Source organism: Mauremys mutica, chromosome 13, assembly GCF_020497125.1.
Source record: "Mauremys mutica isolate MM-2020 ecotype Southern chromosome 13, ASM2049712v1, whole genome shotgun sequence".
NCBI classification, from domain to species: domain Eukaryota; kingdom Metazoa; phylum Chordata; order Testudines; family Geoemydidae; genus Mauremys; species Mauremys mutica.
In genome coordinates, this window is record NC_059084.1 from 18,190,345 (window position 1) to 18,212,934 (window position 22,590).

Consider the following 22,590-nt stretch of genomic DNA (forward strand, 5'->3'; position numbering starts at 1 on the left):
GCTCATGCTCCAAAATGTCTGTTAGTCTATAAGGTGCTACAGGACTCTTTGCTGCTTTTGGAGTTATATTACACAAGAATATCAGCTTACATTTTTAAATAAGTGTCTAGCCCTCATGGTCTCAAAGAAAAACTTCTAAAAAGGTGAACCCCAAAGGCTCAAAAACCAGAAAGCAAATGCCAATTCTCTCCCCCCTTCCATTACTATTTTAAAAATCTCATCATTTTGAAGCCAATTTCATGTTTTGGGGCTTCTCATGATTTTTAATTGCTTAAGATTGATGATACTGTAAAGTTGAGAGTTCCAGAAAGGGGAATTTATTAGCAGGTATATTCTAGGCTCCTGCACAGTTTTAACATAACCTGCTAACATTTTAAAACTACAAACTTCCTTGTCTTCACTAAGATTTTAGCTCATGTTAGTTAATATGAAGTAAGAACATACCTTTTTTCCTAGTGAAGGGTAGGTCTGATTAACTATTACTGATCAAAGTCATTATGTTGCCATCTTGTACCAATGTGTGAAAGGAAAAGGGTCAGTCTACACTGCAAAGTTGTGTTGGCATAGCTATGTCTGTCAGGTGGGGGGGGGGGGGAACACCCACTCTCCCTAGCTGACATGCTATGCCAGCAAAACCCTCACTATAGACAGTTTTGCTGGCAGAAGAGGGCAGAACATGTATCCAGAGTTATTTCCTTCTCAGAGGTCTAGCATAGGAATCAGGGATGCTGACAGCAACTGGAGAACAATAGGGCAAAATTAAGGACTATATCTGAAGAGGAACTATGATAGTTCTGAATTGTACTTAACATAAATAGCTTTGAGAAAAGCAAATTTGGCAAAAAGGACTCTAAACTAGTCTGTAGCTTTATTACTCCAAGCACCTGCTTCAGTAGGTGCTCATTTGCCATGGTAATTGGTGTGGTATAAGAACCCAGATGGATATGTGGAGAAGAGAGCCCAGCATCAGATAAAGTGGTATGGGTAATTCATAGGTGGCATTGGTCTGAGTATATTGACTCAATGCCTTCACATAGTGCAAGAGGAGACTGAGGTATGGTGCACTGCTAAAGTTGCAATCTTTCATGAATGTAAAACCAAGGTGCTGAACATCTCATTAAAAATGGTAAGGAGTGTTTGCCAACAATTGGAATTGTAGCTCTAGTGACCTGGCCAATGTAGTCAGCTACTTAAATTCACTTTGTGGTGTAGTGGACGGTCAAACAGCTGGTGAGCTTTATTCCAGAGGTGGCTGCATTTCAGTATATAGGAGTATGGTTTTTTCAGTCACCCAGAAGATCTCAACAGCTCCACCCTAGGGAGAAGTACCTCCCATACCAATTAAAAAAATAAAACATCAAAAGCAGTCAACCAGAATTTGTCTCCACTATTTAATTTCCTTTTGCTTTTCAGGTACAGCTGCAGTGACCTATGCACTTCTGAGCACAGAATGAGCATGCTTTACACACAGGGGTAGGCTATCCCTTCTTATGATGGGCACCGGGTGGCTTCAGGCAGGCACCATAGCTGTATTAAACAACTAACTATCCATTAGCCAGAGAGCCAGTGGCAGTTCTCGGCAGGGGAGAAGTACACATGCTGAAGCAGAAGAGGGTGCAGGATTTGAGAATTCATCTTTAATCCACTAACTTCACCTACTAGAGTAGAAACTCAGAGTTATGAACACATTGGGAATGGAGTTTAATAACTCTGAAATGTTCATAACTGAACAAAACATGGTTATTTCAAAAGTTTACAACATTGACAATACAGCTTTGAAACTACTATGCAGAAGAAAAATGCTGTTTTTTTTTGTTGTTTTTTAAAGTAGTAGAGTCATAGAATATCAGGGGTGGAAGGGACCTCAGGAGGTCATCTAGTCCAACCCCTTGCTCAAAACAGGACCAATCCCCAGATAGATTTTTACCCCAGTTCCCTAAATGGGAAGTTCTACTATAGTTATTTTCTGGGGTAAGCTACTCCAGCTCCTCAGGCAGCACAGCCCAAGGAGTCAAACCTTCATCCCCAGTGGTTGCAATGCCTATATCATTCACAAGGCCCAGGGGCAGATCAGCCAGTGGCAGCACTCAGATGCCTCCACCTAGCAGTGGCCCCATCCTCTTCCTCCTATAGTTTCAGACAGCATCGATGCAAGCCCCTCTCCTGCCTGGCTCCACTACCCTAGCAAGAGGTTCATGCAGCCCCACATCTCTGGAGCCTGTTACACACCAGGTGTGAGGCAGGAAGGCTTGAGGTAGGCCCTGCATGCCCCATCAGCTCTTCCCCATGCTCCTGCCTGCAGACAGAGCTGCTTCTTCAAGCCAAGGCTATGCCTCCCACCCCTGCACCTGCTGCCCCCTTAGAGGAGCACCACCCCTAGGGTTGCCAAGCATCCGGTTTTCAACCAGAATGCTCAGTCCAAAAGGGACCCTGGCTCTCCGGTCAGCCCCACTGACCAGGTCATTAAAACTCCAGTCAGCGGCTCAGCAAGGCTAAATGGTTCCACGTGGCTCCTGGAAGTGGCTGAAATGTCCAGCTTCTAGACACAGGAGCAGCCACGGGGGCTCCACTCACTGCCCCAAGCACAGGCTCCGCAGCTCCCATTGGCTGTGAACCACAGCCAATGGGTGTTGTGGGGGTGGCAGCCACACACATGGGCAGTGTGCAGAGCCCCCTGAACCCTCTGCCTAGGAGCCAGCAGCTTCTGGGAGCTGCTTGAGGTAAGCTCTGCCCAGCTGGAGCCCAAACCCCCTTTCCCCAGCCAGCACCTCACCCCCCCCACCCCCTATCCTAGCCTTTCACCCCCAGCTCTGAGCCCCCTCATGCATCCAAACTTCCTCTGAAAGCCAGCACCCATCACCCCCCTACACCCTAGTCCTGCACCCCAACATCCCACACCCTAATTCCCTCCCAGAGCCAGCACCCCCCCCACCCTAACCGCCAGCCCTTCTCCCCTGTCGCTGCCGGATTCAAGTGGGTGGGGCGGGGCCGCGGGGAAAGGGGGTTCAGTTTTGTGGGCGGAGCATTAGAAGACGGGTAACCGTAGCGCCTGCCCCAGGGGGCCGCTCTTACCTCAGCACTGGCACCCCGGGGGCACCAAGTCCACGAACAGTAAGTGGGTTTTGGTGGTTTTATTTCGAACCCACCAGAGCCAAGCCAGGGCTTTGTCCCGCCAGAGAACGAGCTCACCCCTCTCCCCGCACTGCGACCCACGGGCGGCTGAGGTGGGGCCAGGCGGCCGGCCACCCCCTCGCCGGGGGAGGAAGCTCGGCCAGGCCTCGAGTTAAACACCCCCGGCGCTGCCGGGCTGCCCTCGAGCGGGCATCTCAATCCAGCCGGGCCGGGGCTGGGGCCGCCCGCCCCCGTAGGGGGTCATGACTGGGAGCGTAAAGCCGGCAGCGGGCGCCGTTCTCAGGCCTCCCCGCCCACCAGCCTCCTTTATGGGCTGGGCTGGGGGAGCTGTGAGGGTTAAAAGCTGACTGGGCGGGTGCCCCGGCTCGTTAGCGGCCCGTGCGGGCACTGCAGCCTAGCAAGTGCTGCGCTAATTGCGCTTTTCTCGGGTGTGACGCTGGCACTAAGCTGGGAGCGGGCTGGGCGTTTCCCTGCCGCGTTGGGCCCCAGGGAGCGCTTGGGAGGGACCCTCTGCACGCGCCCGGCAGCCTGGACCCGGTGGGGGGCGCGTTTCACATGACAGGGATAACGATGGGGTTTTGTTGCCATCATGTGGCTAAATGTAGGAGCTAAACTAATGTAAAGGCGCGGGCAGAAAAAAAAAACGTTAGAAACTAGTATGAGCTAGAGATAGAAGGCAACAAGCTAACACTGGAACTCCCTTTGCAAATTTTTTTTTGCAACACATTCGTTAGCTCAAAAGAAGCAATTTTGTATATCAACATTATTCTGAATTATAGTTGTGTATAGATTATTCACATGCTGGTGATGGGCCACGGTTTGGTTTCACAAAATCAAAAGCAGAGCTGGTTCAGCTCTGGATTACATTTTAATTGAATGACTAGCGGGTTGTGGACAGAGAGTTAATAAAACATTTCTGGTTTTGCTACATCTTGTCCAACTCTTGTATATGATTTAAGTACTATTGGTTGGCCCTATATGATATATGAAGCACTGCTTGCTGCCTAAAAGATGCAGTTGGGTAATGATGTATGGATAGACCCTGAGGATTATCTCATTTTAGGAAAACTAGCTGTTGTATGCATTTGCGTGTTTGTGAGGCTCACAGATGAAGTGGGTCTTTAAAAGGGATCTGAATAAGAGGGTTGGGGGCTTTCGGTACTGCTGTTAGGAGATCATGGAAGGAGGTGTAAAAAATGGAAGTGGGAGAAGAAAAGGGTGATGGAGGGGACGGTGTAACCAGTTGAGCAAAGGAGACAAGAAGGGGAATACAGTAAGAAACTGATATGTAAGCCAGGGTGGAGCTTTGTAGGGCCTTGAAGCTGATAACTTTAAATTTGATGGAATGGGCAAAAGGAAAAGCAGGGGCAATATTGTAAGAGGAATGACAATGGCTGTTTTATGCTGAATTACACTGTAGCTAAAGGCAGCATTTGCAAGGTGGAGGTGAGGAACCAGGCTTTTCTGCTTATGGTTCCCCTCCTCCAGCCAATAGAAAAACTACCTGAAACTCGGTTCTTGGGGACCACATGGACTCCAGCCTGGCCTGGAGCCATGCTGAGCTGAGAATCCCCTCTACAGCTCTGGCACTTTTAACTGCACTTTTATCATCCATAATTCTGAAGACAAGATGTCACTTTACATTGGTGACAGTTTGGCCATTTATTGATGTGTCCCCCAACTGTTTTCTCCTAATGAGTCCAACTGGCATACTTTCCATTGTTGGGGGTAACAGATGTGCTCACAGCTGCACCTGCTACTTACTCATTTTTCTGAAGAAAATATTAATAAATATTCAGTGGGAAAAGGTGAAAATTGACCAGGTTTGGGTTTTTTTACATTCATTTACACAAAATGCCCTAAGTTAACATACACAATACGCTTGCTTTATAACTTAGCATCTTTGTTTTTAACTCCTCCTCATGTTTAGAGGCATGGCAGGCAGGTAAACACCAGAGTAAGCAATGGTAGAGAAGAGATCTCCTATGTCATTCATTACTGTAGTGAAAGCCTGTGCACAATTATTGTAGTGAATCTTTTGTATGATGTCCCATGTGTCTACTGAATACCTGTGCCCTATTGAAGTTAGTGGAAGTTTTGCCACTGACTTCAAGGGTGAAATCCTGGTTCCACTGGAGTCTGTAGAATGTGGACATAAGAAGAATTAAGTAAAGAGAGTCCCAGCAGACAGAAAGGAGATGGGGGTGAGTGAGGCATAAATTATCAGCCAGAAAGGAAGGAAAACACTAATAATATAATACTTTAGCACTCATATAAAGCAGCAGGAAGAATTAATCCAGCCCTAGCAATCTGCCTTTTAGGATGACAAGCTGTAACATATCTGTCAAAAGTAATTTATTTCAATTACAGTGTTTCCCAAGAAGCAGCAAAGAATCCTGTGGCACCTTATAGACTAACAGTGTTTCCCAAGTCTGTTACAGCCCTGCAGCACCTGTGCTGCTCTGGTAGGCAACAGATTCAGCAAAACACCTACAATAAATCAGCATTTACAACCTACATCCCACCCAAACTATGTAACAGATGAATGATTGCCCTTAATTGCAGTAGCATCGTAATACAAGTTTGAACTGGATCACAGAGTTTTCTTCCCAAGAACTCTGAGAAACTTAATGAGGCTTGAAGTAAGGGACCTGCTGCTCTGCATCACCCACAGGCATCATTTGTTTACAAACTCTTATTTCTGTGTTAAAAATGCTTACAGCAGTGGACCCCAAGCCCAACAGTAATGGTATTGTGAGGCTATAGCATATTGGTCAATACCTCTAGAACACTGTAGTATATTCTTATAAAGTCTGCATCCAGTTTAAAATAAAGCTGACAGTAATGATCAAACATAATCTCAATTTATGGATTAAAAAAGTATTCAGCAAGAACTTTTTTCATGGTTCAAAATGTATTTTGGTACTTATGCAAATGCCTTGGCTCCTGAGTCTATGGAGAAAGTGACTTTTTTGAGGCATGAATCATAACCCACTGAAGTCAATGGGAATCTCTCCATGGCTTTCCACAAGCTTTGGAACAGGCCCTTAGTGCATGTATGCTTATTTGAATGGAGCAAATTGACAGCTGATACAGCTAACTATTCCTGCTTGTTATAAAACAGCTTTGTGTTTAATAGCACATATCTAAATCTCAACTATAAATGGTGCTATCACTCCACTACAATAACCCTGATAGGTGGTTTAAATGCCTGTGGCTTCTTTGAATTTTATATATATATATATATATATATATATTGCTCATTTCTGGACTTCTGGGAGTGGGTCCCTCAACCCTGCTGCTTTGCTGAAGTAGGAATGATTAAGCTTCTTTGGGATTTCCCATGACATAAGTGCACTGAGGTATGGGCAGCGGGGGTTAGTTTAGTAATTACTTAGCCCATTAGCCAAGCTAATGGTTTAAGGCCCAGTTTGTGGCTGGCATAAATAAATGTATAACCCTGAAGTTAATGGAGTTTGCCTACTTACTCCAGCAGTCAAGTCGGCCCTATAGGTTTCATTTCATGACTGACACTTGAGAAGAGCTCTCCACTTCCCTTACAAGATATTTTAAACTTAGAAGGAGAAAGTAATTTTCAAGCTTGTGCTGTGGAGTGAAGGTCAATAGGAAAATGATTATTTAATCAACAATAGATGGGAAGATATAAAGTCTTCTAAATACAGTGCTACACAGTGAAAAAGGAACACAGCCTGTGCCTAAACAATGGAACAAATGGTTTCTCTGGAAATGAAAGCCAGTGACTAAACAAGACACAGCTTAGTGCAGCTTGTTTTTCCTCTATGTTTGGAAAGGTATTTTGCTCCCTGAAGTGTTGACAAGTCAGTGGCAACAGCGTTTGCTATATTCTGCAACTCTTATAGTCCCATTCAAGTCTTAAGAGGCCAGAATATAATCTACCAAAAAGGATAGCTATCTTTCACTGCCTCATTTTTACATAAGAGTATGGTTCAGAGGGAGGAGTGCTGACCCTCTGTAAGTGGAGAGGCTCTGATTATTAGCAGTCCTACATTAGTAATGTCATCAGTATGTCTGTTAGGCAAGGCTCAGTTTACTCACCTAGGGCTCAGAGGTGGCCTACACTACACTTGACTCAAGGGTCTTGGTCACCTCATAGCTGCCCCTCACCTGGTTGCTAGTGTAGTTTATAAAGGGCCTTAGGCTGCAACAATGTTTGAAAATATTTTTAAACATGGCTACAAACAATAGTCTGGACCAAGGGTTGGCAACCTTTCAGCAGTGGTGTGCCGAGTCTTCATTTATTCACTCTGATTTAAGGTTTCATGTGCCAGTGATACATTTTAACGTTTGTAGACGGTCTCTTTCTATGTCTATAATATATAACTAAACTATTGCGGTATGTAAAGTAAATAAGGTTTTTAAAATGTTTAAGAAGCTTCCTTTAAAATTAAATTAAAATGCAGAGTCCCCCGGGCCAGTGGCCAGGACCCAGGCAGTGTGAGTGCTGCTGAAAATCAGCTCGCATGCTGCCTTTGGCACACGTGCCATAGATTTCCTACCCCTGGTCTGGACTGTGCCTAGGGAATGGGTATTCCCAACTGCTAACCCGGGACTGATGTGTATGTGCAGGTAGCCAGCTATTTGCCAAACAAAATGTTCCTAGATTCCCTCAGACAGGGAAGGCTGAGGCCATGCTTTTTAGTGAGAGGAGGACACCTGTCACTCTGTGTCTGGAAGCTGGTGGCATGCCAGGTCTGTGGCACATCATTGCTCTTGCTGGCACATGCCACTCAATGTTACTGAGTCATAGGAGAGATGGACACAACCAACGAGGAGAGCAATGAATGAATATGGAGAGAGCATATGCAGCAATACACAGGGGAGAGCAAGGGTGTGTGTGTGTACAAATATGAGAGCGACCAAGCCCTAGAACTCTGTTGGGGTGGGGGGTTGGGGGTGATGGAGGGTGCAGGGAAGGAAAACCACAAGCACATAAGCGAGCTTGAAAATGTCTGAACACGTTCAGAAAGCAGAGTCTCTTAACTCGCTTCAGAAAGAATGAGCTATTGGGTAAAATGAGCCAGCCAGTGCCTCCGAATTCCATAAGAAACAATTAGTTGATTGGCAAGTTCCTAAAAGCTGCAGCTTCACTGTCTGTCAATGGCCTACAATTCCCTAGAGCTGCTGCCTTTTGGAGGTTTTACTCACACTTGTGTTTATCTCATGAGAGCCTGTCAGTCAGATTTCCCCCCGTTTCTCTGGTTTCTTGTGCTAGTTTTGTGGTCAAATTTAATCTCTATTTATGCCAGCCAAGCCTATTGCAGAAAGACTTTGCTTTGTCCTAGATTCCCTCTCTCAGCAGGCCATAAGGCTAGCGACTCCTCTGCTGGAGAACCACACTTTGTTTTTGTTTTTGTGCTGTGCTATGCCCAGACCCGAAACAGATTTTTTCCCCTCCTACCTACTGTAAGCGAGTGTGGATAACATACTTTGCAGATGCTGCGTGGCTGATACTTTTGAGCCAGATGCTGAGATCAAATTATTCTGTTGTCAGTACTCCACACTCACTCTGCAGGAAACTCTCTCGCTCAGAGCTGGCAATGGATCTTTATTTCCTGTAGTGGCAGTTTTGAGATTCTCATCGAAGGCTTGACCGCTGTAGCTGTTGTATCTTTAAAACCTATTTAGCTTCACACCTGTGTGCAAACAGTAAATATGCTGCATTGGTAATGAGGCCAATACATTGTTACTCTTTCTCTGTTTTAGGGAAATGCCCATTTAATCCTCTCCCATACGTCCTTCCTCTAAACCTTCCTCTGCTGTGAAATCTACAAATTACTCCCATCTGGCATTGAGTAGGCAAGGGGCAAACTCTGACTTCTGCTGATCTGCTCAACTTTGTTTTATTGTTACTATCTCCTCCCAACCAACATCCACCCAATTTGTCTGTTTTGTACACCAGTGGCGTCGTGTATGATATGTAGATTGTGGCCTCTCTGGGGCTGGGGTTGTTTTACTTGTCACATGTCTGTAGACTGCCTGGCTACATGAAGTCCTGATGCTTGACTGGGGTTTCAAGGTGCTACTGTAATAGAAATAAATAATAATAACATCTGTATGGAGAATGAGAGATTTATCCAAGCCCAGGGAGCCAAAATGTTTGACATTGAGGGTTGCCAAGGCAGCTCAGCAGGAGCTTGTAGGCTGAATCTAATTTGCATATGCATTTATTTACATAAATATTTTTGTCAAAAATAAATGTGCCGAGCTGTAATATTTGCTTGCAGTTTATATTCCCTTAATAGATGAACAGATGTTGTTTGTTGGCCAAGTTCTCTGGCACTTAACATAATGCAGGTGACTGTCTTTGCTCCTCACCCTGCCATCACAGGGAGTTCCCACAGACTGTAGTCTTTGCATCTCCAGTCTAAGGCCTGGTCTACACTAGGACTTTAATTCGAATTTAGCAGCGTTAATTCGAACTAACCGCTCAACCGTCCACACCAGGAAGCCATTTAATTCGAACTAGAGGGCTCTTTAGTTCGAATTTGGTACTCCACCCCGACAGGTGGAGTAACGCTAAATTCGACATGGCTAGCTCGAATTAGGCTAGGTGTGGATGCAAATCGAACTTAGTAGCTCCGGGAGCTATCCCACAGTGCACCACTCTGTTGATGCTCTGGACAGCTGTCCGAGCTTGGATTCTCTGACCAGCCACACAGGAAATGACCCGGGAAAATTTGAATTCATTTTCCTGTCTGGGCACTTTGAATCTGACGTCCTGGCTGGACATCGGGGCGAGCTCCGCAGCACCTGCAACGATGCAGAGCTCTCCAGCAGAGGAGTCCGGCCAATCCAAGAATAGAAAGAGGTCCCCAGCATGGACAGACCGGGAAGTCCTGGATCTGATCGGTGTGTGGGGCGAGGAGTCTGTGCTGTCGGAGCTGCGCTCCAGCAAGCGGAATGCAAAGACCTTCGAGAAGGTCTCCAAAGCAATGATAGAGAAAGGATACAGCCGGGATGCAATGCAGTGCCGCGTGAAAATCAAGGACCTGAGACAAGGCTACCAAAAAGTCAGAGCGGCAAACGGACGCTCCGGAGCCCAGCCCCAGACATGCCGCTTCTACGAGGCACTGCATGCCATTCTAGGTGGGTCTGCCACCACTGCCCCACCAGTGACCGTGGACTCAGTGGATGGCATAGTGAACCTGGACAGTTTCTCCTCGATGTTCGCCGATGGGGAAGATGAGGAAGGGTCTGTGGAGGACGGCGCAGGCGACAGCGAACACAAAACCCCTTTCCCTGACAGCCAGGATCTCTTCATCACCCTCACAGAGATCCCCTACCAACCCTCCCCGGCCGTTAACCCGGACTCTGAATCAGGGGAAGGATCAGGCGGTAAGTGCTAGAAACATGTAAACATTTATTTTTTATAAAACAGGTATAAAAAAATAGAAATACTATATATAAAATTTTCAGTGAAAAACTATATGAAAAGAAGGTCCACACATATAGGGATTGAACAATAATCCTCCAGGGACAATTCAAGAAAGGTCTCATTTAGGTCCTCGAAAAGCCTCCGCAGGAGGTTCCTGGGGAGAGGTGCCTTGTTTGGTGCTCCGTGGAAGCACACTCTTCCGCACCAGGACATCCTTATGTAGATGGGAATCATCGCCTCCACAAGCATGGCCGCATATGGTCCTGGTCTCTGCAGGGCTTCCCTTAGCATCCGCTCTTTGTGACTCCGAGGGACCCGCATCAGGGTGATCTCGTTCATGAAATGCTGCATCTAATTAGGGCAATTAGTGTATTGTTACTGTTGTGAATAGTTGACTTTTACTTTGCATAACAATGACCCTCGCTTAACAGCCACGTGTTGTAGGCCACATAGGAAAAGCATACATTGATCTTTCCCGTGCATTGGCGGGAGTGGCTGGAAAAGGGTCAGAGTATATGATTTCCAGATTGCCTTTAGCGGGAGGGCACAGCTATCCATTAACTGATAAGCAGAATGTACTGTAAGGCTTACCAGGACTGTCTGCTAGACGGATTCAGCTGTCTCTCCCCACTTGTCCGCTCTCCTGTGCAATGCCGCAGCCAATGAGAGCGTATTCCGAAATCTCGAACTTGGCCCGAGATCTCGTGAGACTTGTTGCCCTGTATGGTCTTGTTCAGAGAAACTGACTAGACTGTGTTCACTGTTCGCAAACATGTATCTGTTCAAGGAAATCAGTTACTTTTCCCATCACACAGCTTCGGCTCTTTCCCGGACTGCCCCGGCATCCCCCTCGCAGAGGCTGGCGCAGATTAGGCGGCGAAAGAAAAAGACTAGGGACGAGATGTTCGCGGAACTGATGGCCTGCTCCAGAGCCGAGGCGGCAGAGCAGAGACAGTGGAGGGAGACCCTATGTCAACAGCATCGCACACACATCGAACAGGAGGATAGGTGGCGGCAGGAAGACCAGCAGGTGACTCAAACGCTGCTTGGGCTAATGAGGGAGCAAACGGACACGCTCCGGCGCCTTGTTGATGTTCTGCAGGACCGCAGGCAGGAGGACAGAGCCCCCCTGCAGTGTATCTGCAACCGCCCTCCCCCGCCAAGAAGTCCTGCCCCCCCCTCACCCAAAAGTACAAGACGGAGGGGCGGTAGGGGCCGTGAGAACTGTCACTGCACCACTGCATAGCGCTAATGTACCACACACCTCTCACGCTATACATTTGTAGAAGTGCTTCCCTTACAGGCTCACCCAGTCCCAAATCCAAGTTTCATCCCCCCACTGTGTATTAGATTATTAAAAGCTGTTTGCTGTTATTCACTGTTTCGGTCACGTCTTTCGTGTCAGAGGATTTTTTTTTGTATGGGGGGGGAGGGGATTTATAATTGCACGATATAGCCTACATTACCAGGGTACAGACTTGGGGGCATGATCAACTGCAGGGCACACACACACTGCAGTCAGTAGGCACCAGGGTCACTCTGTGTGGTGTATGCTGCCCCGTGTCATTCTGTGATGTGTATGCTTGTCCAGGGTCCTAGCGCCTGCCACCCCCTTAATGTTAAGGCACGCTGCCCTTACCATGCACTTCCACCGTAGCAACGAGCCTCTCTGCTGCCCTGAGCCCCAGCAAGAGCCCTCATCCACGGACAGATACTCACCCTTCCCCCACACCCCTCACCCCTTCCTATGCCCAAACCCGCAGCCCACTGCCGTCATCTAAACCCCTATCCAAAGAAGGCACCACTCGCCCCTTCCTGCAAACCCACCCCTTCCTGCAATCCCTCCCCTTGATGCACAACCACTTGCAACCAGCCCCCACCCCAGAGACCTATGTAGGAGCAGGAGGATGTCATTCCTCTATGGAACAAGCGGTCTGTACATCAGTGCACACCGTGCCCAGCACAGTATGCGTCCATGTTTCAGCAACTGAACAGAAATGCAAAGTAAAACAAAGATTTATTAATAATGAGTGTAACAATTAATTTGATTTAAAACGTGCTTTGGAAGTGGGGGAAACTTGGAGAACGGGGTATGTAACCGCAGATCGAAATCGACACATACAGACACGGGCCCAGGGTCAGTTTCTCTTGAAAGCAAGTGGAGAGTCATAGGTTACCCTGCTCTCCGAGGAAACTAGCTTTCAAAGTCTCCCGGATACACAGCGCTTCCCGCTGGGATATTCTCTCGGCACGGGTGTCTGGCTGAGCGTAAACTGCAGCCAGGCGATTTGCCTCAACCTCCCATCCGGACAAAAAGGTCTCGCCCTTGCTCTCACAGAGATTGTGGAGCACACAGCAAGCAGCAATAACTACGGGGATATTCTTTTCGCTGATGTCCGAGCGAGTCAGTAAGCTCCGCCATCTCCCCTTGAGACGTCCGAAAGCACACTCCACCACCATTCTGCACTTGCTCAGCCGGTAGTTGAAGAGTTCCTTCTCTCTGTCCAAGGCGCCTGTATAGGGCTTCATGAGCCAGGGCATTAGCGGGTAGGCTGGGTCCCCGAGGATCACTGTAGGCATCTGCACATCCCCAACCGTTACTTTGTGGTCCGGGAAGAAAGTACCTGCCTGGAGGCGTCTAAACAGACCAGAGTTCCTGAACACACGCACGTCATGAACGAAGATGTTGGTAAAACGTCCCCTATGGTCCACCAGTGCTTGCAGCACCATAGAAAAGTAGCCCTTTCGGTTAATGTACTCGCTGGCCTGGTGGGCCGGTGCCAGGATAGGGATGTGAGTCCCATTTATAGCCCCACCGCAGTTTGGGAATCCCATCGCGGCGAAGCCATCTATGATGTCCTGGACGTTTCCGAGAGTCACTACCTTTGAGAGCAGTTGCTCAACGATTGCGTGCGCTACTTCAATCACAGCAACCCCCACGGTAGATTTGCCGACGCCAAAGTGGTTCGCTACTGACCGGTAGCTGTCTGGCGTTGCAAGTTTCCAGAGGGCTATGGCCACTCGCTTCTGCACACTCAGGGCTGCTCGCATCCGGGTGTCCTGGCGCTTCAGGGCAGGGGACAGCAAGTCACAGAGTTCAAGGAAAGTGCCCTTACGCATCCTGAAGTTTCGCAGCCACTGTGATTCATCCCAGACCTGCAGCACTATGCGGTCCCACCAGTCCGTGCTTGTTTCCCGGGCCCAGAATCGCCGTTCCACACCATGAACTTGACCCATTGCCACCATGATCTCCACAGCGCGGCGTACCCTGCTTTGTGAGAGGTCTGCGCCACTCTGTGACTTCCTGTCCTCACCGCGCTGACGGAGCCTCCTCGCCCGATTTCTCAGCAGCTGACTGTGGAAGAGGTGGACGATAAGGTGCGAGGAGTTGACAACGGCCATAAGTGCAGCCATGATCGCAGCGGGCTCCATGCTCGCAGTGCTGTGGCGTACGTGCTGTAACTGACAAGAGAAGGGTGCGAACAGATTTCCCGCCGGAGCTTTCAGGGAGGGAGGGCGTGATTGACGGTTCAATGATGACAGTTACCCAAAACCACCCTCGACACATTTTTCCCCCCAGCAGGCATTGGGGGCTCTACCCAGCATTCCAATGGGCAGCGGGGACTGCGGGAACTGTGGGATAGCTTCCCACAGTGCACCGCTTCCAAAGTCGACGCCAGCCCCGTTACTGTGGACTCAGAAATTCGAATTAGTGTATTTACTGTGGATACACAAATTCGACTTCATAAGGTCGAATCCACAAATTCGACTTAAGTAGATTCGAAATAGTCTTGTAGTGTAGACAAGGCCTAAGTTCTCCTACTCCATCTCTAGCTCAGAGGGAAAGCAAGAATTCTACACATCTGCTAGGTCCAACAATGCATGGAGAGAAGAGAAGGCAGGTGTTCTATTCCCTCAAAATGTAAACGTAGTTTTATTTAATGCCTTTCATTCATCACAAGCTACTTCTCCCCACCCACCGAAAACAAGATGGCAGCATAAGGCACCGTTTAGACACATGCACAGTCCACATACCATCTAGATCAGGTTTAAAAATCATAGCTACAATTCTTACCAACAGTCCCAAATGTCCTCAATACTAATGTACACAATATGATTGTCCACAGAGTTTATCATGGAGAAAAGAATTATTAAATTAGAATTGTAGGACCCTCTGCCCTCCCCCTCCCCAAAAGAAGATAAAAACACAGATACAGAGCTTAATACCAGAGTAATGAGATTAGTTCATAAATTAAAAAAAATACAAAAACCCCCAACTATTTCACTCTTATTTTCAGAAAGTCCCACATGATGTAATGAAGAGTCCAGTGAGCATGCCCAGAATTCCATGCTGTGTCCTTTTCCCCCATTTCAAAGCAAGAAAACTGACAAGTAGACCCAGGACTTCCAGTCTTTTGTGTGCTTCAAAGTCATTCACATGGCAATAACATAGTCAAGAGTCCAGTATCAGCTCTAAGAATCCATTTTAGCCAAAAAACTGTAGGATCCCCACTGGGTGATTTGAAGGTTTTTCCCTCCATCCAATAGAAGAAGGATTTGATACATTGCTTTCCTGATGCAGATTCTTAAAGGCTTCCATACCATGGGTTCCCTTTGAAGAAAGATGACTGCAATTGTTGTAGGATCAGTTATATAAAATACCAAAGACTAGGTTGAGCTGATGTCTCTCTGAGTGAAGCTTGCCCAGCGCTGAGACGTTGGGGTCTGCTACAAGTACTCAAGTTCCAGGGCGTGCCTGAGAGCCTCCAGGTCAGCGTGACAGGAGATTCTCCAGAATGGCATGTTGTGCTGGAATGAAACCAAAATATATTTTTTAAACACAAGGATCAAAAGATCTTTCACAATTTGCACCCTGAACAATGGGACGTGTTACACCCTTAGCCATCAACTCACAATATTGCTATAGAGATAAAGGATCATCTTAGAACTTAAAAGAGGGGGGTTTGGTGTCCCCTCTGCAGGTGTGGGTGTGTGTCTGTAGAGACTAAAAACATTGCAACATGCTGGAAATTGCAGGAACTTCCTGAGTTTGTGAGGCACTTTCACATGCTGTCCTGCTTCGGAGGAAACAAGCGGGGCAGGGCAAGTTTCTGGATGCCTGCAAGGATTTTGTATTGTTATACACTACAAACTTTACTTCCCATTTTCCCACTGGGTTTAGTGTGAATGTTTCTAGAATAATAATGTTCTTTGAAACAAAATCTTGCTGCTCCTTCCTGATGCTTAAAATCCATTGCAATAGGTGCCTTAGCAACATGACAGACAAGTGCTATGAGATCCTCCACACAGCTCTGCAATCCTTTCCTATAACACATGCTCCAGGCCATGAAAACCACCTTTGTGTTGCCACCGCCCCATAGACTAGGAAGTTATGCAATAAAATGAAGTTGTTTACATAATCAAAAGCATGAACCATAAAGCAGTTGGTTTTATAACAATTAGAGTTCACTCTGCAGGAAAGACAAACCAAACCCCACAGCAATCCGTAGGTACATAGGAATTGCCATAATAGATCAGGCCAGAGGTCCATCTAGCCCACTACCAGCTGTTTCAGAGGAAGATGCAAGAAACCTTGCACCAGGCAGTTATAGGATAACCTCTTGGCATATACCAATGAAGTGCTCCTCATGGCCCAGGACCCAGCAGAACTGGCATGGGTGAAGACTTGCCAAGCCATCTATTCAGCAGCCTCCTTCACCCCAAGTCAGCTGGGTCAAGAGCTCTGGCCTGATGGTTGAGGACAGGTGCCAGACCATCCAATGGAGGTGCAGGTCCACTGTTCTATCTGGATGTGTGCCTGTCTGCCACTGATCACTCCATGCTAGAGAATTGGATTGATCTGGAGGCCAGGGTGTCTCACCAGCTGTGAAGATGGACAGCGCTGTTCTGATGCCTTGCCCTTTGAAGGAGACTCCAGTGCCCATAGTCCATCATGGAGCATGCTCGCGTACGCCTTCCTCCACCACTTCTGAGGGTGCCGAAATGACCAGCAGCAATTCTCTCTCTCCACTTGAGAGGTCTCCCTCCTGACCCCTCTGAGCTGCCAGTCTTCTACCAAGTCCTCCTCAGGATCTGGAAGCTATCTCAGCAGCCAGATCTGCAGCACACACTGAGGGGGAAGATTTCCTAACAGACCCCTGCTATACAACCTACACCTTCATGTGCAGGCAGTGGAGTCTCACTGGTGCACCAAAGGATGGTCCTGGCTGATGCCACCAGAATCTGAGACCTCCTGGACTACAGTTAGGAGGACACTGCAGTGCTTGGCTAGCGCATGGGGTTGCCCAATCTACATGTCCCCCCTAGTGTGCTCCAGAAGGAGAAGGCAGCCTTGCCCCCAGCTTCTCTCACTTTTCTCACCTTGGCCCTCTGGAGCTCATCATTGGCCTCTGCCCCATGAACCTCTCTGGTCCCTCTCAACACAAACCACCTGAGTTGGCTGAATGATATCCAGTGGCCCTGTCTCCAAACTGCACCCAGAAAACATCTGTACACACTTGTACTTCATACCATCTACTTCCTTGCCCTGACATGCTGCCCCTACTCCAACCGGTGGAGACTTCCTGTTCCCAGGGCCGGCTCCAGACCCCAGAGCACCAAGCGCGTGCTTGTGGCAGCACGCCGTGGGGGGCACTCTGCCTGTCGCCGGGAGGGCGGCAGGCGGCTCCGGTGGACCTCCCGCAGGCGTGCCTGCGGAGGGTCCGCTGGTCCCGCGGCTTTGGTGGAGCATCCGCAGGCACGCCTGCGGGAGGTCCACCAGAACCGCGGGACCAGCGGATCCTCCACAGGCACCTCTGCAGGAGGTCCACTGGAGCCACGGGACCGGCGACCGCCAGAGCGCCCCCCGCGGCGTGCCGCCGTGCTTGGGGCAGCGAAATTCCTAGAGCCGCCCCTGCCTGTTCCATTCTTGTTCCTCAGCCTGCCAAAGTTTTTAGTTGGTGGCTCCTTCCTGGAGCTGTGAGCAGGGCCGTGGAGCTGGTGCATTTCATGGAATCTCCCGACACCTGCCCTTTCTGTGAAGGGAGGGAGACCCTGGCACATGTCGATGTAGCATGCCTTCTGAGGTTCTGGCTGCACTTCCCCCACCCCCTCCTCATTTATGCACACCCCATTCATGGCCCCACGAAGTCATGAGACCGCCTTCTCCTGGCACTGGCCAAAATGGCCACCCATCACACCAGGAGGAGGAATCTGGACGGGGGTGTGCTCTGCAACTGTGAGGCCTATTTCTGATCCCTTGTTATGTCACGCCTCTGAGTGGAGGTCCTCTGGGTGGTGTCCACTGACTCTTTAGACACCTTTGAGGAGCAATGGGCGCTGTTGGGGGGTTCTTGGCCTGGTGTGCCCTCCTGGTGCTCTGCTTTTTTAACCTTTGACATTCACTCCGTTCCTGCTTTTTCATTTATTTGTGGTCTGGGTTCAGTGGTTGAACGGGCAACCTTTAGTTCTGGGCAGGCCGCTCCAACTACCCATAGTAGGTACAGGATAACCCATCCCCAAGGAAGCTTCCTCCTGACTTCCATTTGTCAGAGGTTGGCTTATGCCCTAAAGCTCGAAACTCTGTATCCTTTTCCAAAACCCTTGTTTATTTTTTAGTATTTGCTATTATTACTCTGAATATGCTTGTTCTCCATACAATTGTCTAAGTCCTGGAGGTCCTTCTCTCTTGAAATATCCCATGAGGGGGGGAGGGACAGCTTAGTGGTTTGAGCATTGGCCTGTTAAACCCAGGGTTGTAAATTCAATCCTTGAGGGAGGCCACTTAGGGAATCTGGGGATTGGTCCTGCTTTGAGCAGGGGGTTGGACTAGATGACCTCCCGAGGTCCCTTCCAATCCTAATATTCTATGATTCATTTAAAAATACAGTAGAACCTCAGAGTTATAAACACCAGAGTTATGAACTGAGCAGCCAACCATACACCTCATTTGGAACCAGAAGAACACAATCAGGGAGCAGCAGAGACAAAAAAATTAAAAGAAGGCAAATTCAGTACACTACCATGTTAAATGTAAACTACTAAAAAAATACAGGGAAAGCAGCATTTTTCTTCTGCATAGTAAAGTTTCAAAGCTGTATGAAGTCAATCTTCAGTTGTAAACTTTGAAAGAACACTCATAACATTTTGTTCAAAATTACAACATTTCTGAGTTACAAACAACCTCCATTCCCGAGGTGTTCGTAACTCTGAGGTTCTACTGGATTCAGCTAAAATCTATAAAATTCTGTTATCTGTGACCTTCTTGCAGTCACCTAATTTTATTATAATAATGGAAACTATGCTTATGCTCTTTTCAAAGCCAGATTTATGTTTCCAAAAGAAAAAAATGCCAACTATTTGTGGGTGCCAGTAAATAAGTGATGTACAAACACCAGGTGGGTCTGGTTAATATTCTGATAACTCTGTAGGTACAGTTTTGACAGTTGTGACTCGTGTTTAGTACTCTCTGTAGTTTTTGTGGTCACTTCAGTTGAAAGGGGTGAATCTCAGAAGATTTGGAAGTTACATTCAGATCTTTATCCAAACTTCTTTGATTTGCTCTGGGTGGCCTAAGATTTGAGATGGTTCTTTTCTTATCCAAACCAGTTCACTCATCCTAGGTTTGTACCAAAGACTGAGGCCTGGTCTACATACACATTTTGTACTGGTATAATGATGTCAGTTAATGCCAAAATAGTGATATCGGTACAATCCCCAGCATGCGTTATAGAAGTATGAGCCTGCCTTAACTGGTTTAGCTTACTCCCCTTACCACACAGAAAAAAGTTTAACTGTGTCACTAGGGGGATTGTACCACTTTAACTGCACCCATACAGATAAAGCGGTGCAACTTGTATGTCTAGCTAAAGCCTTAATCTGCTTTCTTAACATTACACATTCTCATTTCCCAAGCAGACAAAATAGTTGAAGGAAGAGGATTCTTTCCCAGGGCTACCTCCTTAGGACACTGTAGTGACACCAGATGTTCATTTTACATGGTGTCTATTTACACTCCTCTCTACTTAAATACAGTTCAAGCTCCTCTCTGCTATGTTGCCCATCAGTAAAAAAAAATCTTCCCTTGAAGCTAATAATAAATGGAGATATATCTATCTCTCAGAACTGGAAGGGACCTTGAAAGGTCATTGTGTCTAGTCCCTTGCCTTCACTAGCAGGACCAAGTCCCTGACAGTTTTGTTTGGCTCCAGATCTCTAAATGGCCCCCTCAAGGATTGAACTCACAACTCTGGTTTTAACAGGCCAATGTTCAAACCACTGAGTACCCCTCCCCAATCAAGATATCTCCTTATCACTTTCTTTGTTCACTTCACACTACACACAGCAAGCAAACACAGGGGCATCTGAAGTGACTACAGTGCATTGCTCTGCAATTTCACTTTATAGGGGAAAAGTTATTTCCTCTCCCATTTCCTCAGACCCCTGGTGGATATAAAATCCCTTCCACTTAAATTATCTATCTTCCTTTCTTTAAAGAGAAGAAAGCTTGGACACTCAGCCACGCCTGCTGTTCAGCTCTTGCAGATTTATCATTTGTGGCTAGATGAAGAAAAACGACTCACTTAAACTGAGATATTATCAGTGCTGCCAGCAAAACAGTGAAAGGCTCTCTGCCCGCCCAGTTTTTTGTATAAAGTCAGGTGTGTAGCTAGCAGCCCTGACTAATGATTGTCATCAATCACAGGCTGTGACAGCTCCAGCAAAGAATGTGTTCTCCTAATGGGAGAGTTGATTAAACCAGGAGACACTAGCAAGAGGCCTCTTGAAACCCTGCCTGTAGAAGGCTGCTGAACCTTCCTGCTGCTTCATACTGCCATGGAGCCTGGCAGCCTTTGATGCAGTCATGTGCACTGACCCACTACCTTTGAAGTATAGTGCAGGGTTGTCAAAAGCAGCAGGCTATTATCACTTCACTTTCAGTCCATGCATTTTGGGTTCTTCTTGGAGGGATTCTTAACCCTTAACAAACCAGCTACGCACCTGGGAATCTGGCTAATTTCCAGAGGTTTTTTTTGTTGGTGACAGGAATTGATGTGCCATGGAGGAAAAGGTTTTCTGGCTGCTTCAAGGCAGGACTGGGGTGAGACCCTGGGGACAGAGCAAGTGCTGACCCACCTTGCACCTGCTGAGATCCCCTCCTCCCTGAGCCTGTGCTCTCAATGTGACCAGCCTTGCCTGGCTGCTGCTTCCTGCCGCCTCATTCAGCCTAGGAACCGGCCAGGGGAAGTTGGGTTACACAGGATGGTCATGCCTGGAGCACAAGAGTCTTAGATGGGGCTGCAGGGGGAAGCAGGAAGACACCCTGAGAGACTAGATCTAATGGTGTTTCTGGCAATGTTGAAACCAAAACAATGGCAGATTTCCCATCAGGTTTCCACCCCACAGAAACCCTCCTGACTCTGGGGTTCTTCTCTGAACTGTTCAGGGACTCCAACCCCCACTAACAGGCAGAAACCCTCACAGCCAGTAATCCAAGGATTTGCAGTTTGACAGAGAAGGGAAATCAACAGCTCCACCATCCTCACCCAAACTCACACAGCCTTAGTGAGTGGCACCCTTGACTCTTCCTCCCTGCGCCCAAAGTCTCTGACTGTGCCCTGTCATGTTCTCTTATTTATCTTTTTTTCTACCGTGAAAATCACTGTAGTACCCCTAACCTCACCTCCAAATCTATCTTTCCTCATCACCATAAACCTGGCCCAGCCCTGGATCTTCTCATGCTATGCTATTGTTAGCTCTTCTCTCTGGCATCCTCACTTCTCCTCTCTCCCTCTTCCAGTCCACACAAAATGCAGGCACCAGGATGATCTTTCCTTCTCACTACTCTGGTAATATCCACAGCAGCGGTTAAGCATGGATCATACAGGCAAGCTACACAGGGCACTGAGTATGTAAGGGCACCTCTGGCTCAGCTGTCCTCCCACCCTGCATTGCCTGGGAGCGACACCAGTATGGCTGTAGCCCCTTCATGGGTGCCCACCACCCTGCATCAGTAGCACATGAGAGCTGCGGTACAAGCACAGCTCCAGTTCAACTGCCTCCCCTCCACCACAGCTTTTCAGAAGGGGGAAATGTCTGTCTCTTTAAGGGCACGCTCCATCCCCAAAGACATACTGTACCAGCAGCCAGGGCTCAGAACCACTGCACCACCCCAGCAGCAGCAGCAGCACCACCATTAGTGACTGTCTTCACTGCCATGATGAGAAAGGCATTTCCTAATAGGCTGGAAAGCCCACGAGAGCCCAAGTTGAATGCCATATTTCAGCAGTTTGGCATCTGGTGCCAGTGGAAAGCAGGAAAAGGAGACATAGAAATATTTAAAAAATGAAGAATCAAAATGTTTTGAACTTCAATTAAAAAACAAATCAGTTTTGGATTCAGTTAGAAATCTGGGCAAAAGTCTAGGTCACATCTTACTGTATCTGAAATGTTCTGCTAATCCCTAACTGGAAGTCTCATCTGGTACCTAAAATCAGGTTGTGGCTTTACTTGGACTTTGCCAGTCAGTTGGCATGTGATGCAAAGAATACTTGCTCTGCAGTGTCTCTTTAGAATGCCAGTGACAAAGGGCTGTGTCTGTCCAATGAGTATGTAATACTCTCAGGATTCTAGGTTTGTTATCCCTGATCATGTCACGTTCAGATCCTTCCATTTTTGTTTTATTTGCATTTGATGTGCCTCCCCAGTTTTTTTGTTGTTTTTTTTTTGCTTGTTAAAATTAATCAAATAGCTCCATAAAATCATTAATAAAAGAAAAGCAGCCACTCACTATTAGTCTCCTTGGCATTATTTACTGTAACAACATTAGCCTCCATGACAGCACTGAGTATTAATATCCTGAGAAATTCTGCTGGAGTTTGGAAATTATAAGAATGTGGCATATAGATCAGAAACTCCAGAATTCACCATGGTTGCTTCAGCTGACATCACACAAGCAGGGTTTGTTTCATGTGTCTAATGCCATCTTTATTAATCAGGAACAGTTCCTGGAACATGTAATAGCAACTAGCAGTGCTTGAGAC

General features: G+C 47.4%; 1 protein-coding gene and 1 long non-coding RNA gene across 3 annotated transcripts in view; one reads left to right on the top strand and one right to left on the bottom strand.

Moving 5' to 3' along the window:
- Window positions 1-3,019: 3,019 nt before the first annotated feature.
- The window catches only part of LOC123348535, a 34,320-nt gene continuing 14,749 nt past the window's right edge, over window positions 3,020-22,590 (top strand). The window contains exon 1 of the long non-coding RNA XR_006573203.1: window positions 3,020-3,111. This is a non-coding gene — a long non-coding RNA (uncharacterized LOC123348535). The remainder of the gene's footprint in view (window positions 3,112-22,590) is intronic.
- EYA2 (EYA transcriptional coactivator and phosphatase 2) overlaps window positions 14,365-22,590 on the bottom strand; it is a 150,692-nt gene continuing 142,466 nt past the window's right edge. For both annotated transcript variants that reach the window (XM_044986041.1, XM_044986042.1), the window contains one exon: window positions 14,365-15,358. In XM_044986041.1, coding sequence (XP_044841976.1) covers window positions 15,278-15,358 — 81 coding nt within the window. In that variant the 3' untranslated portion in view covers window positions 14,365-15,277. The remainder of the gene's footprint in view (window positions 15,359-22,590) is intronic.